General features: G+C 38.6%; 1 protein-coding gene across 39 annotated transcripts in view; it reads right to left on the bottom strand.

The window, feature by feature from the left end:
• Nucleotides 1-15,118, bottom strand: part of clasp2 (cytoplasmic linker associated protein 2) — an 88,126-nt gene that overhangs the window by 41,773 nt on the left and 31,235 nt on the right. Inside the window, exon 1 of one of the 39 annotated variants that reach the window (XM_041808668.1) lies at nucleotides 11,935-11,994. The exons of the other annotated variants lie outside the window; for them this stretch is intronic. Coding sequence (XP_041664602.1) covers nucleotides 11,935-11,959 — 25 coding nt within the window. The 5' untranslated portion in view covers nucleotides 11,960-11,994. Of the gene's footprint in view, nucleotides 1-11,934; nucleotides 11,995-15,118 lie in introns of those variants that run through there. 39 annotated transcript variants of the gene reach the window in all.

Genomic DNA, 15,118 nt, shown 5'->3' with positions numbered 1-15,118 from the left:
CTTGATTATGATTAACGAACAATTATTTCACACCTGACTTGGTTTGTGCTGTAAATATCTGTATAATTTCAAAACAAATAACTGAAATTTTTATATCCAATCTTGTGTACTTTGACAACAAAATTATGTGGCTAAATCTATTAAATGTTGTTGTCTTTTAAACAGTTTTGTGCCCCTGAGGTAATCAAACCAGAGGGGTACTGGTTCGAGTTTGATTGGCCATTTTCAAATAAATTTTCCAGGTCTGACCTCCTGATAAAGATTTAAGATGATACAGATATTCTTTCCATAAAAAACTGTCATGGACATTAGTTACTGACACTGACATGAGCTACAATTAGGTTATCAACAAGGATAATTACCAAATACTACCACAGACCTGTGTCTTTTAGCAAAACAAAACTTTATCTGAAAAAAAGTGGCAAAAATGATCATTCCTTTTAATAATGATCATATTTCTACTGCACTATGGCGATAATATTTTGATTTTCTTTCTGTGTCTATTATTATAAAGACTGCCATCACTGAGGGTTAATTATTCAAATTGGGATTAATGCTATCTGTTTGATTGGTGTGTTTTCCACAAAATTAAACTAACAGAAACTCATCTTGCCCCCTCCTCTGCACCCCCCTCCTCCCCTCATAGGCTACACATAGTAGCTTATCAGTTTGGCTTATTTCTCTCCCTCACCGTCTTTCTGCTTAAGTGTTATCATCATCATCAGTAGCCTTTCTTTCATCAAATCACCTTTAAATAAACGTCGTCATTATTTGTTTTCACCCAGGAGCTGATTTTAAAATGACTGATCTGCGCGACAAAGTTTGATGTTTATTAATTCATGATCAGAATCAGTGCAGGAACTTTATGGGGTTTAATCATAAATTCACAAACTAATCAATGGCAGAAGTTGACGTTTAACAGGAGAGGATGTAATTACAGGAGAGACCTGATAAAAGAGTTTCTGTGTAGAGAGAGAGGCAGAGCGTGGACATGGTGCACTTATTGACTGATCACCGATCTCCAAAAATAGATATATTGAGGGTTAATTTACTGATGAGTGACGCCCAACTAGAGTACAGTCATGGACATAAGTATTGGTACCCCTAGAATTTTTCCAGAAAATACACCATTTCTCCCAGAAATTGTTGCAATTACAAATGTTTTTGGTATTAATATGTTTATTTCATTTATGTGCTTTGGAACCACACAAAAAAACAACATTTACATTAAGACTTCTATGTTTACTACGTACAGACAAAAATGGTCTGTCAATATATGGTGTAAACCAAAACTACGAACGTATTGTCTTATGAAGAATAGTTATGATGTAGAGTCTTATGTTAAGTATAATCTCACTGGAAGACAGAGATCATTGTGTGCACAGTTGTGCTCAGGAACTTTACCCCTAGTCACATAGACTGACAGATTTAATGCTATTCCAGAGGAGGACAGAGTGTGTTTGTCGTGTAACTTTGGTGAAACTGAGAACACGATTCATTTTCTGTTTTACTGTCCAATTTATGATGACTTAAGGGATTTACTTTTTAGGAAAATGTCCTTGATTAATGCTGATTTTTTCTGTGAAAACCTTGAGTTCTGTTTCAGAAAAGGAATCTTTGCTGTAGCAGATTTTATCTGCAAAGCCTGGGAGAAAAGGCAGAGTGTATTGTTTACTACTGAGCTTGGAAAAGATCACACAACTTTGTAATTGTTGTGAATTTATCTTTTTGTAAAACACTGCAATTGTATTTCTGGTGCCTTATAAATCCATAAGGGTTGGGCACTTTTTGTACATGACACGTAAATGAAGAACAATCAATCAATCAACAAATCAATGTAATTAGTTAATTTGATCCCTGTATAGGACAAAAACATGTTTGGCCATAAACGCCCAAATTTGTTGATTTCTGGAACATTTAGGGCCTCTATAACCTGACGCTATATAACCTGGGAAAAACTTCAATACTATGCGTTTGGGACAGGGCAGAGGCTTTGAAAAAACTCAGAGTATGATTGGTTGAACATTCTGTCTGTCACATCTTTAAGGGCCAATCAGAGCAACAAAACACGAGACTTAGCCGCGACCGAGGTGTGCATTTGCTGCTACCGAGGAATAAAGCAAACCATGGCAAATATATACATGTCAGTACACGGCTTTTGTCGTTTTTGAAAAGAAAACAACTCACTGCTGTTCTTTGTTCTTTTAACTAAGAAATGTCAAGTTTTGATAAAACTGGCGCTTTAGCAGCATCCGCAATAAGCTCTTCTGCAATAACTGCACCGGCCTCTTGTTGCTGCTCACTTATGTCACAACTCCGCCGCATCTGAAAGTACTGCCTCTCGTCGCTGATCGGTCCTGTCACTTTCTAACCGGGCCCAAATGGTTCAGACGGGAGCTTTGCAAGACGGATTCGCCAGTGACAAACAAGGAAACGGGTGTATCCATCTGCTTTGCAAGATTAGGGCCTCTATTTTTGTCATAACAATGCTGTTTATGACATAGACATGCATCATATACAAAAAACATTATTAGAATACTATAAAGCTGGCTACAAAAATAAGACTGGATGAATACATGTCTTGGTGAACTTGCCTTCTAAATTCAAGACTTCTCACTGGCAAAAATAAGACTTTTTATAGCCCTAAATTTCAAATGTCCTATTAAAGACATTTTAAGACTTTTAAGTATCCACAGTAATTGAAAACTGGTTACTCCAATACAAGAAAAAATTGCTTATTCAAGTCCTCAAATATTTCACAGCACCTTGGACTTTATCTACCTATCCTACACAGCACATAAAAAGCCGAAGGCTATTTGAAGGCTGGAAAGAAAAGTACAGATGAGAAGCAGAGAATGGGGGAGGCTGTGGTCTACAGAGAGCTTGGTCAGGAATCACTAAATCAATACTAATTACAAACACACCAATGGAAAGAAGGAAAAAAAGGCAAACCCACGCATATACAATCACTTCAAAGAGCCCAAAAACACAAAAAAAAACAATCAAGGTTCCCACTTGTGCAACCAATGACTGACATAACTATCTGGAACTCAAATACTCAATCTGTATGCTAGCAGAAATAAAGCTAGCTAGAGCTAACAGTGAAACCGGAGACACACTTACAACCATGCAGGATTTCAAATATGACAGTCAAGACACTTGTGGACAACGAAGCAACACACACACACCTTAGTCCACAGTGGAGGTGAAAGTGTTGGCATAGGAATGCAGTCGCAGTCTGGTCGCTCTGACAACCAGCCGTGCAGAAATGCGCCAAAGCCACCACCCAACACCTTGACTCATACATCAACTTACCTCCATACACTCACAGTCAACATGCACAATGTATTGACAAGCATGCAAGTGAGTACAAACAAGCTAAATGCTCACACTTAAAGCACCACCTATTGTTTCAAGTTGACAACATAGTTACTCATCATGTAAAAAAGCAGATATTACCGTTATTTATCATCATTTATCACACTAAAATACATCCACACACCCAGGTCCATCCCTGCACTCACAGTCACAGATCCGCTGGCAGATAAGACGCCTCATACTTCTAGGAGGGCGTGGTATTGGGGTCCCCCCTCTTCTCCAAGCCGTACCCCAACAAACAAACACACACAAACCTCAGACACACTTCACATCGGGTCTACACACACACATAGACACCGCACATCACTGTCCGAAAATCCCTCCACCCATACCAGTGCCGGCATTTTCTTTCACTCTCTCTCTCTCTCTCTCCTCCCTCTCCCTCTCCTAGCATCTCCCCTCCTCTTTCCCTCAGCAGCCTCACAGCCAATCAGAGCAGAGGTGACATCATACTGTTGCAGCCAGTGCGGAGGCAGGACTATGAATGTGTGTGTGATGGGAGAGAAAGGGAGAGACACATACAGACACCCCAGGAATATTAAAAGGCCAGGGCTTCTCTGTGTCGCCGCCAGACCAGCTAACCTACACTCATTAGCACTATCAACACAGACTCGTCATCCTCTCACAAATACACAAACATAACTGTCAGTGACCTTTAACACAGTTTTTATGCCACTACGTTTACCTGCCAGACAACACATTTAGTAAATCCCTCCATCTTTGTCTTAAGAGGCACTGAAGAACAAAGGATCATAGGGTGAACAGAGGGAGGGGGCTGAAGACCACACCTCTCTATTTGAGGTCTTGACCCTCCCACTCTCACTCAGACAGTGTTGTCACTAAGTATTTGGACTGGGACATTTTCTTGTGTGTATTGTGTTGTCAAAGGACACAGTGAGGCTGATCGACTATGGCAAAAATTATAGTCATGACTACTTTAATAATGATTTACAATAAAAAATCAATAAACAAAATAACTACTTTCATTGCCAAAATATCACAAAAACACTTAAACATTTACCACATGGCGGAATGTATGGACACATTTTTGCTGTGATGGCCTAAAAGGTGGAGTAGCATGCTTGCAAGTCAAACACCTGAAAGGGCCAAATATTTCTGGAGAAACTTTTGCACCTCCTTTATCGCCATTACTGATGTGCTCTTGAGTAACAAACTATGTAAACAAACACACACGCTAATAAAACTCCCTGATAGCCTGGATACAATCCGAAATATTAAATAGAGACTACATGAATAACACTTTTGTTTTCAATCATGAAGTTACAGCAAAGAAGCAAACAGACCAGCTGTATCAACATTAACTTGAGATAAGACTACAAGATCCCTTTAACTGAATCAAAACCTTTATAAAACTGGCTCTTTCATTCAGTTTGGTTCGTGTGCAAGGTACTTATAGAAATGTATTCATAGTATCAGACATCAGTCAAGAGAGTTTAATTGCTTTCTTACAAAACCCATGGGACAATTAGCAACACTCAGTCATGCATTGAGGGTCTTAGCATTGATTAGCATCGCTGTTAGCATTATTATTTTGTCTAGTCAGACCCCATGGGAGTAAATGATGTCTCTGGGTGAAGGGCAAAGGCGAGCGAGCGAAAGAGAGAGAGAGAGAGAGAGAGAGAGAGAGAGAGAGAGAGAGAGAGAGAGCCTTGTAGAGAGCAGACTGCACTCATGCTGTTGCTATGGCGACCTGTGCTTGCCAGCTTCTGAAATGAATAGAGCAACAAACAGGGGGAATAAAAATGTTCAGTAAGCCTCCTTGTGCACATTCAAATATTACATTTATTTTAATCTACAGTTAATATTTCTGTTTATTTACTGACTCCAGGCGGGTTTAATTTAATTAAGACGGATTCTGCTAATATGTGGATGAGAGGCTCCTCATGCACGACCAGATAATACGGCACAACATGCAAATTATGAGTTTATACGCACACACTAAAAGAAACAGACACAGCAGACAAACACATGCACACTCTGTGAGAGATATCAGCTCTGCCATGTACCAGGCAGTGTTGCCATGGAAACTCCAGGCTGAGATTTTCCTCCTCTCTCCATTTCAGAAGACGACTCATGACAAGAGAGGATTGGCTTACATACATAGACCTGATCAGTTGTCCAGAAATACTGAGTCAGGGGTCAAAATAATACAAGTCTAAAAACATCTGCAAAAGCACACAGCAGGGCCTCAGTGGGTCAATCCCTAATCCGTGTGGGAATAATCCCACAGCATTTCCCAGCCTAAAAAAAAATTATAATCTACATGCAAGGTCATACACTCTCGCAGAAGTACTTTAGTGATTAAATGCCAAATCTGTGAACACAAACACACAGACTTCACACGCAAACAGATTGTCAGTTGTGGCCACATGATGGCAGCACTGGCTCTGCTCTCAACAGACAAATCCATCAGTGAAAACCTGATGAGAAACTGGACACAGACACTTAATGTAATAATGTTTTTTTTTTTTTTCCATAGCTTTCATAGTCGAGCAAACTGCTGTGTAGTAGTTTCCTGTGAAATTTCCATGAAATCCTACATTTCCCACAACCCTTGCGCGTTGTTTACATTTTTCTGTCATGGTGTCCCACACTGACGAAGCCTGCTGGCTTTGCAAAGCAATAAACTTAAGAGACGGTGGTATGTACGGCCATTAAATGCCACAAGAGAAGAGGAAGGGGAGTATGCCATGTTGGTGAAGGACATGCGAAGTATTGACATGGAAAAACATTTTCAATACTTCCAAATGACATGTGAAAACTTTGATGATCTGGTTGGGCACCTAGCCCCACTCCTCCACTCTGGGAGTCACTGCTCACCCATCAACGCTGCACAGAGGAACAAAATGCAGGTCGGTGTCACATTTAGTGTGGGTCGATGTGAAAAATACATGCCAAGCAGTGTTTGTGTGACACCAGCACGTGGAGCGGAGTCCGCGCGGTCGTAAAATTTGAGCTTTGCACACACGGGCCTTGTGGACGTCTGATTTGAGTCTGCCCGAGTATGTTTGGGCCTTTAATCAGGATGTAGCATTAAAAATCAAACTTCTATGGTGAACTAAAAATGTGCTTGTTATTTTTAGGAGTATATTCAACCTCCTAAGATCCTGCATATACATATGAGGACAATACAACTTGGCTTTCCAACAACATAGTACAAATTCGTATAAAAATTTTTGAGATAATTGTCAAGGATGTCCACTGATGTTTAAGCAATTTGCATAATTTGTTAATGGATATTTTGGGGAATTTGCTTGGAAATTTTCAAGTATTTTCATGAAAAATTATGGGATATGTTAGTCTGTTTTGGGAAATTTCATCAGAAGTAGTAGGAAAATAATCTTTGAATTTATTTGCCACATTCATGGGCATTTGGGAAACTTGTCTGGATGTTTGGATAAATCTGATTGGGAATCAGGGGGTTCTTTGAAATTTGAATGAATTTTTATAGAAATTTCAGGAAATTTGTTTGGATTTTGGGAAATTTTCTGTCAAATTCTTTGAATTTTTGGCAATGTACTTGCAAATGTTTGGGGATTTGCTAAGAAATTCCAGGGTGAAACTGCTTTGAAATTTGTGAATTTGCTTGAACATTTTCAGGAATATAAAATTCCTTTAAACTGAAATCCAAATTTTGTGTCTTATCAAACTAGATATGTTAGAATAAGATTGCTGTAAGCATGTGAAAAATACTGAGATCTGTGTGTGACTGAATTTTGGATTTGCACTTAGAAAGCTGTTCACCTCTTTCCTGGCTGGGTTTAATTTTGTTGTTTAACGTGACTGCCTTCATCGAAAATTAACAGCCAGTTACATGCTGTGTTTTTGTTCAATATAAGGTAAATTTCCAAATCCATCAGCAACGGTAGCCTACGAATCATTAAAAGTATTGTGTTTCAAATACAGGATGAGAAATGAAACCGAGACTCTTTTGCTGTAAACTGCCTGTCATGACATCAATGTGATTGCTTCTCCAGTGGATTAAGAAAAGAAACTGTTACATAGCAGTATAGCAAACAGATGATTCCTCCACCATTCAGACTGCAGCATTTTTTTATTTAAAAGGATCATATCTCTCATGCGGGGTGTGGCTTCAACTAACATGCCTACACCATTATAGAGCAGATTTTACTGCCTTATTATTTTAATGTCTGAAATTTGGCTTGGTAGTTAATGGCACAGTGGCCTGTCAAACAACAAACCTAAAAACATATTTTTTTTCACTTTATAGGGACTTGGAACAGATTTTTGGTGGATAATTTTTTGATTGGAATGTTTACATCTTATGATAAAGTTTCACTGACACATTTGTGGAATATTAAAACATTTTAGGGTAATTTCTATGGGATACTTTAAAAATATGTTCAAGAATTTTCACAGAACTTTGAAGTGATTTCTCTGAAATTCCAGGGAATTTGTGTAGATGGTGCAAAGTAAAATTTCACAGAAATTCCTGTCGAATGACAAGGCTGACGTTTTGACTTATCAGGTCCTACTTATCTCCAGACAATTCCAGACAAAAAAAATATCAGGACTTTGATGCTCATCATGACCTCAGCTGAGTCAAGTAAAGTCTTCAATGGCTCACAACTCTGTGCAACAGTAGCCATACAGTAAAGCTTGAATACAGAGAACTTGTTACAGCATACTTTCGCTTGACTGGTCATTTATGGAAAGGGCAAAGCTAATTCAAAGAAAACCAGAGGGTTTTAGGACCAAACAGATAAATCACTGAAACAGCATCCAGAAGCAGCATTTTTGACTCTGTTCTTTGATTTCAACAAATGTGAAGACAAAATCTTGATATGCTTAACGGGTCATAAGATTATGTGATGACATGCATATCTTACTTTGACCAGCAAGATCTGTGTACTCTTGAGCGTGACGCACAAACTCTGTCCTTATTCTACTCAAACTTTGACTAGTATCAGAGACAGAAAGTGTAGAACACAGCAGGGGGACTGTCCAACATCTTTGCTTATATTACAGCTGAACATCTCAACATTTAACTTAGAGCACAACAAGATACCTTTAAGGAATGAAGAAATTACTGCACAGAAAGCCTGGCAATGCTACAAATTCTCGCTTAGGATTCAGGTGACCATGTACAGAGTCTCATGTAAACATAGACAATACTTTGACATTGAATTTAGACTTCATATGAGTCTAACAACAGAGGAGCACAGGCATCATTGCATAGACTGGGCCAAAAGACCACAAAAAGCACAGGCCCTGAAGTAAAAAACAAGACATGTAAGTCAGTATGAAACTAGACTTAGTTTCTACCAAGTGGTCCTGTTTGACTCAGTACAGTTTGGTACAGAAAATCTTGATCTTACTTGTGTTTCACAGCCAATATCCTTCCAGCCTTACTCATAGAAATGAGCATTATGCCTCTTCTTGCAGATCTGGATCATCTGGCGCAGCTCTGTAAAAAGAGCCAGTCTTTTACCCTAAAACAGGAGCTGACTCCCTTCTTCCTGGCTCATTTGGGAAAAACACATCACAACAGCAGCTCTTAATTTGTTGTCCTCCACAAGGTTTATATTTCCTAAAAGTATATTGCCTTTCCTTAAAAAACAAAACGAAACAAAACAAAAAAAAACAAAACAAAAAAAACAAGCTGTTCAGCTCAGTACAAAAACATGCAATTGTCATGTTTGTCCTTACTGCCATCAACCAGGAATTAAAGTTTCTTTTAAACAACCAACTGCCTGCAGCGAGTCTAGCTGGGGATAGGATAGGATAGGATAGGATAGGATAGAATAGGATAGGATAGGTACACTTGGTGTCCCAACAGAAAGATGCCAAAAATGTAGAATGCTACAGATCAGTTGTTTTCGTACCTTTTCCAACAAGCTCCATTTCTTTAAATAAAGTCAGAATTATAAAAGAAATCTAACCAACAACAGTGGCTTTTTTTTTTTGAAAATCAAACCATGTTTAAGGATGCAATAGCAATAGGCCACTAATAAGTAAAAAGGAGGATGTTGTTATGAACAAACTAATGAAGCATAAATTCAAAGGTAGTTATTTTATGGGGAAAAAACTTTATACATTTTTTCATGTGTAGGCACTGATTAGAAAACATAAGAAACAAGATGTTCTTCTTTCAACCATCCAGTTGTTTCTGTGACAGATAATAACAGAGAAGGGAGAGAGGGAGAGACAAATTTGAGGTTTAGGCTGGGATTCTCTAATAAGAGACAGACTGCACCATTTCCAGCCAGGCCAGAGAAATTGAGCTCCTTAAAGGAAGCTCACGCACGCACGGACACACATAGATATAATATGAGTCCAAGTCAGGGAGAGCAAGCCAGGGAGAGAGAGATAAACCATAATATTCAGAGGAAAAGCTTTGCCATGGCAACCAGCCCAGCCTGGAAACGGGGTCATGGTTTCCTTTTGCAGAGCAGGAGATGCACTGAAGCAGAATGAGCATGTCTGCAAGAGCGAGTGCATGTGTGTGTGTGTGTTAGTCCCTGTCAACACTGAAGTACTATGCAAGCAATGAAAGCTGCTACTGATGGTCAGTTTATTGGGCACCCCATATCTCTGGGCTTCTATGGTATGTGTGTGTGTGTGTGTGTTTGGATTCACATGCATTTTCAGACCAAACCAAATAACATTAAGTACACACCAACCTCTACGCCAGCAGCACTGACATACTTTACTTTTATACACAAACACCAGAAACACGTGTCTTTACTATACATATAAACCAACACTGACACATGTACAAACCTGAAAAAGGAATCTCATCAATGTCACTAGCTTTTCTCTTTGTTTCAGTTTTATTATGTTTGGTCTATACTAGGGGTGCACAGATGCAGCAGCTTACATCAGTATCAGCTGATATTGGATCTGTTTACAAACTCTAGCCATCTGCCAAATTATGGGGCATGAACAGATATAAGTTACTAATGTTTATCTGTTGTGTTCAGTTAATCTCATGCTGGCTTCTACTTTATCTAGCTGCTAAATCTAGTTTTTAACAGGACATTGTATCATTAGTGGTATCTGTCGGTACTGTTGGTAGCTATTTATTCTTGCTGGGGAGTTGTATCATGATTTCAAGCACAGTAATGGAAATAAAATTAAATACTAAACAGAAAAAAACTTGAAAATTACACTGTCGTTTCACTTTACTTAAATACACTTAAAGTTTTTGAGAAGTGGAAAACAAAATGAAGACAAAATTCATAAAACTGGTAGCAACAAAGAATACTAATATATAAATAGTTTGGTTTGGACCCAAAAAGTGGTCACAAAGTCATTTTCAGTGGGTCACAGATGCGTGCCTGGAAAGAAATATGTGGTAAAAAAGTCTTTAATGTAGTTTTATTTTGAAGGTTATGTCTGTTAGTTTGTTCAATCACATCTATTTTAAATCTAAACTGCCCAATCTTTATTTCAAAATGTTTGATATGGTTGATAAATTTAGGATGTTTGGTTGTTATTCATTGTAAAAGAAGTGGTGGTGGGTGAGGGCACTATACCAGTTGAGAACCACTGTTTTAGTCTACTGAACAATCATGTTAGTGCATGTCTAAGAAGAAACTGATACAACTGACCACACAAATAAAATATTTTGGGATGTTCTATGGTCGCTTAAAAAACACATTTTGGTATGGATAGTTCATGGACAAGATCTTTCTAACACTGATACAGTGAATGATGTAGATAAATATTGATTACTTTGTTGACACCACCAAAAGGTAGACAATTACAAGTAAGTGCTAATTTTGCTGTTTCAAAAACAAAATAATCAAAACTGTGTCCAACTCTGAGCATTTTTTTAACATTACGAAAAGGCAACATATGTTTTTTCTTACAGAATAGTTACATATCTTGGTATACTGACACTAATTTTGTGATTTTGACCACACAGTCAAAATCCCCACACCCCACACACACATCACCACCACCAGTCCCAGTCAAATTACCCAAAATCTATACAGAAATTTCACAAATCCATGAAAATGAACCAAAATTTCCCCAAAACCCCAAACATCAAAGGAAGACATTCAGAGGAAATATCCCATAACTTTCTACGAAACTCTGAATAATAAATACACATAAAAAAAACAAGAATGAGAGACAAATGCTCTCTCCAATTTGACAACTAGAGTAAACGGAGATCAGAGTTACAACTAAATATGTTCACTAAACATTTGGTTGTCTAAAGTAAGGTGCATACTTTACCATGTAGCTGGTATCTTGGATTCAAGTAAGGCCTCCGGTCGCTTGTATCACGAATGACCATCCCTCCCTAATATGTCCACTCTTTTAATTGAACTTGAAGGAATCACTAGAATGCACACATGCTCTTCAGCACAAACAATGCAATGCTATAGAGACACTTTTGGACACCCGTTTCCCTTCCCTTTGCAGATGCAGCCTCGGTCTGAGCTGGAGCACTCAGGGTGAAAGCACTTTGAGTTTAAGCTGATTTCGATCTAAAACCATATGCTGACAAGCCTTTGTCTGAGTGCCAGCATCCGTAGCCAGATGAGATTAAACACACACACTTACCATCGCCATCATCCCCAGCCGCCATGATCACAGTGTGTTATGGGTAAAAAAGTCCTGTTGTCTGTGAGTGTATTCACTTCTCTTCCTCTGTTCTCCCCTTTGTTTTCGCTTCTCTCTCGTTTGGTCAATCTCCCTCTGTCTCTGTCATGATGAATCAGGGAAAGGCAGTGATAGGCACAGCAATGTGACTCGCCGACTGCCACAGATCTCTGTCAGCTTCCTCCCTCAACCCACCGTCCCCCCCAACATTACTCCCCCCTCCTCCTCCCTCAGCAACAGCTGCCTTAAACCCTTCAGAGCAAACCAGAGCTGGCCAAAAAGAGATGTGGGGCAAGGGCAAGTGGGAACAAATTTGTGTGTGCGTACACACTGTGTGCTTTAATGTGAGGTGTAAGTCTGTGTTCTGTAATCAGAGGTTAAACTCTTGAACAGTTCTTTGGAGTGTTAAGAGCCAATATGTTCTTCACATCTGTCTCTGACCATTGGATTGGTCAAGTTTCTAATCAAATGTAGAGTTTTCTTCAAGACTGGAGCAGACTTGCGTTTCTAAGCACATGCTGTCTATAAAAGAAGTTCACATAGCCAGTGGGGTGCAGCCCATTGGTTTGTGGACTTCTTTTATAAAGTCTTATTTTAAGCATTTGTGCCATCACTTGCTTTTTATAGCAGGAGGTGACCACATTTAGAGCTGAACACTGAAACTGCTTTGCTACATCTCAGTCCAAATATCTTCTGCCAATTGTTCCTGTTATATAATTAATGGGACCAGGAACTAACAAAGTGTAGTGGATTGGGCGATGGCTACCTGATTGCCCCGCAGAGAGAGTGTCTTCACTTTTAAAACCAAGAGCCTTTTATACTATCTTTAGTTGAGAAGATGTGCAAAATCAAAAGAAAGTTATGAGATGACAAAACAAGCAGACTAAACAATATATGCTTATTCAATAAGCAAATATTGATTTGAGCACAACTAACATAATATGACCTTAGACCTGCTTTTAAAACCACTACTCTATAAACTAAAAGATAAGATAAGGATAGAGAGAGGACTATGATCACTTTTTTCCATTTATTTTTGGGCTTTTTATGCCTTTTGTAACAGAGGACGGTAGATAGGGTTGTAAACAAGGATGAGAGAGTGAGGAATGACATGCTGGAAAGGAACCACTGGCAGGACTTAATGTCTTATTCAGCAAATCTGCCTGAATCAAAGTCTGTATTAAGATGTCACTTTAAGCCCTATTCACATGCAAAAAAAAAATAAAATAAAATAAAAAATCTTGAAAGTTTGCAGAAGATTTAGGGGAAAAGCTGTTTGTGTGAATGACACCACCCTAATTTTTTATCCCAACTTTACCTGGCCTTCTTTCTGCCAGCCCCATTGCAAATTTTCTGCATAAAATCAGATGAGCTGATGTGTGAATGCAGAGGGACACATTCAAGAAAGGTCACCTTGGGAAAGTAGGAGGGGCTGACAATGCTTACATCTGCAACCGGCATGCAACCATGATAGCCTCATGAGACTTGTGCTTTTGTTTGGAATACATTTTTAGTTTTCTGACTTATTTGAGACAAGTAGGACCTGATAAGCATAAAACATAATCCCTGTTTTTGAAAAGGACTCAGTTTTCACCCAAAAAAAAACACTGACCCCCCCCCCAAATTCCCTAAAATCTACAAATAAATTTTCCCTCATCAACGTTAAATAAAGTAAAATTCCCCCAAATATCCTAAAGAATCCATTACATTTCCTTGAAAATTCAGGGAAAATTTGTACGGAAATTCCACCAAAATCTACAATTAAACCTCCATCCTCCCCAAATTTATAAAAATAAATTCCCCAAATATCCATGAAAGTACCTAAAAATTTCAAAGCTACTCTAACACCCCCCCTAAATATGAATTCCCCCAACATTCAAAGCAAATTACCTAACCTTTGATGTAAAATCCAGATATAATCTATAAAACTCTATCATTTATTGTTTATTAGTGTTTTTGAGGAAATCCAGAATGTCCATGCAGAGTCTCAGGATAGGGACATCCTCACACTGTAAGATGCATGTGTTAGTGATAAACTGAGAAAGACTCAGGGGCAGTTGTAAGTTCTTTTGAGTGCATGTGTGGAAAAAATATGGCTTATGACAGTCCAACATGCTGCATATGATAGTGAAAAGTTAGAAACTTAATTATATGTCAAATGCAAATGATTATCTTTCACAGCTTTTGTTTCTTTTTTTCCTTGCTGTAATGTGAATTGTCAAAACTGTTATTGTATCACAGAGATCACAAACCTCTGTCATAACTGTGCGAAGTCATTATAAAATCACAGCTCATTTCATCCAAGCTCGTGCTTTTGGTCCAAAAATTGAGTAACTACTTTTTGTTTAGTTACTTTACCATTTTTAAGCCTATGTGATGAACAAAGAAATTGATTTACTGACTTATTGTTAATTAATTCAACTCTAAATTGCAACACAAGAAGGCAGGGATGAGTCTGCACCACAAATATTGTGTTGTGTGACTCTGGGTAGTCAACTGTGGTGGGTCAAGCTGCAGTAGCAGAAAAGGACAAAAAAGAACCTTAAGTACACTTGAGGTGGCAGCCATGGCCAAACTGTGCAGCATGCATCCAACATCATGTTAACCCTTGCGAGCATCTGTAGTCACTTTCAGTTTGTATCTAAGCAGTTCTGGGACATGTGCTCAACATCTGTGTTTTTTTTAAAGTAACTTGAAAATAAATGCATTCTATAATTGAATTGGTTAACCAAGGTCTGGATCAGGGCCGTTAAACCAGTGGGTAAGGAGCTGTATTAAAGTCTGATTAATTTTGTGGTTGGTGAGGCACTTTCTAGAATGCTAAAGTCAAGTTTGAATGTCTCAGGTCAGGCAAATGACTGTGTTTGGTGCCTAATTCCACAATAACACTTATAGGGTAATGCACCATGATAAACACACCTTCAACAGAACACCTTGTTTAATCTACCATTGATTCCAAATATTCATAATAAAGGCAATATTGCATTGGATAACAACAATCAATGCCCCTAGAGAGGCAGAAGTTAAAATAACACCTCCTCCACCCTCCACTGCCACCAGAAACAGCATCATAGCAACTCCACCCACCACACACCCTGAGCTCTTCTCTGTTTCTCTCCCTGTGTCCCTCTCTCCAAGTAAACAG

Source organism: Cheilinus undulatus, linkage group 16 (genome assembly GCF_018320785.1).
Source record: "Cheilinus undulatus linkage group 16, ASM1832078v1, whole genome shotgun sequence".
NCBI classification, from domain to species: domain Eukaryota; kingdom Metazoa; phylum Chordata; class Actinopteri; order Labriformes; family Labridae; genus Cheilinus; species Cheilinus undulatus.
Note: the sequence above shows the minus strand (reverse complement) of the source record. Positions and strands in the feature narration are given on the sequence as shown.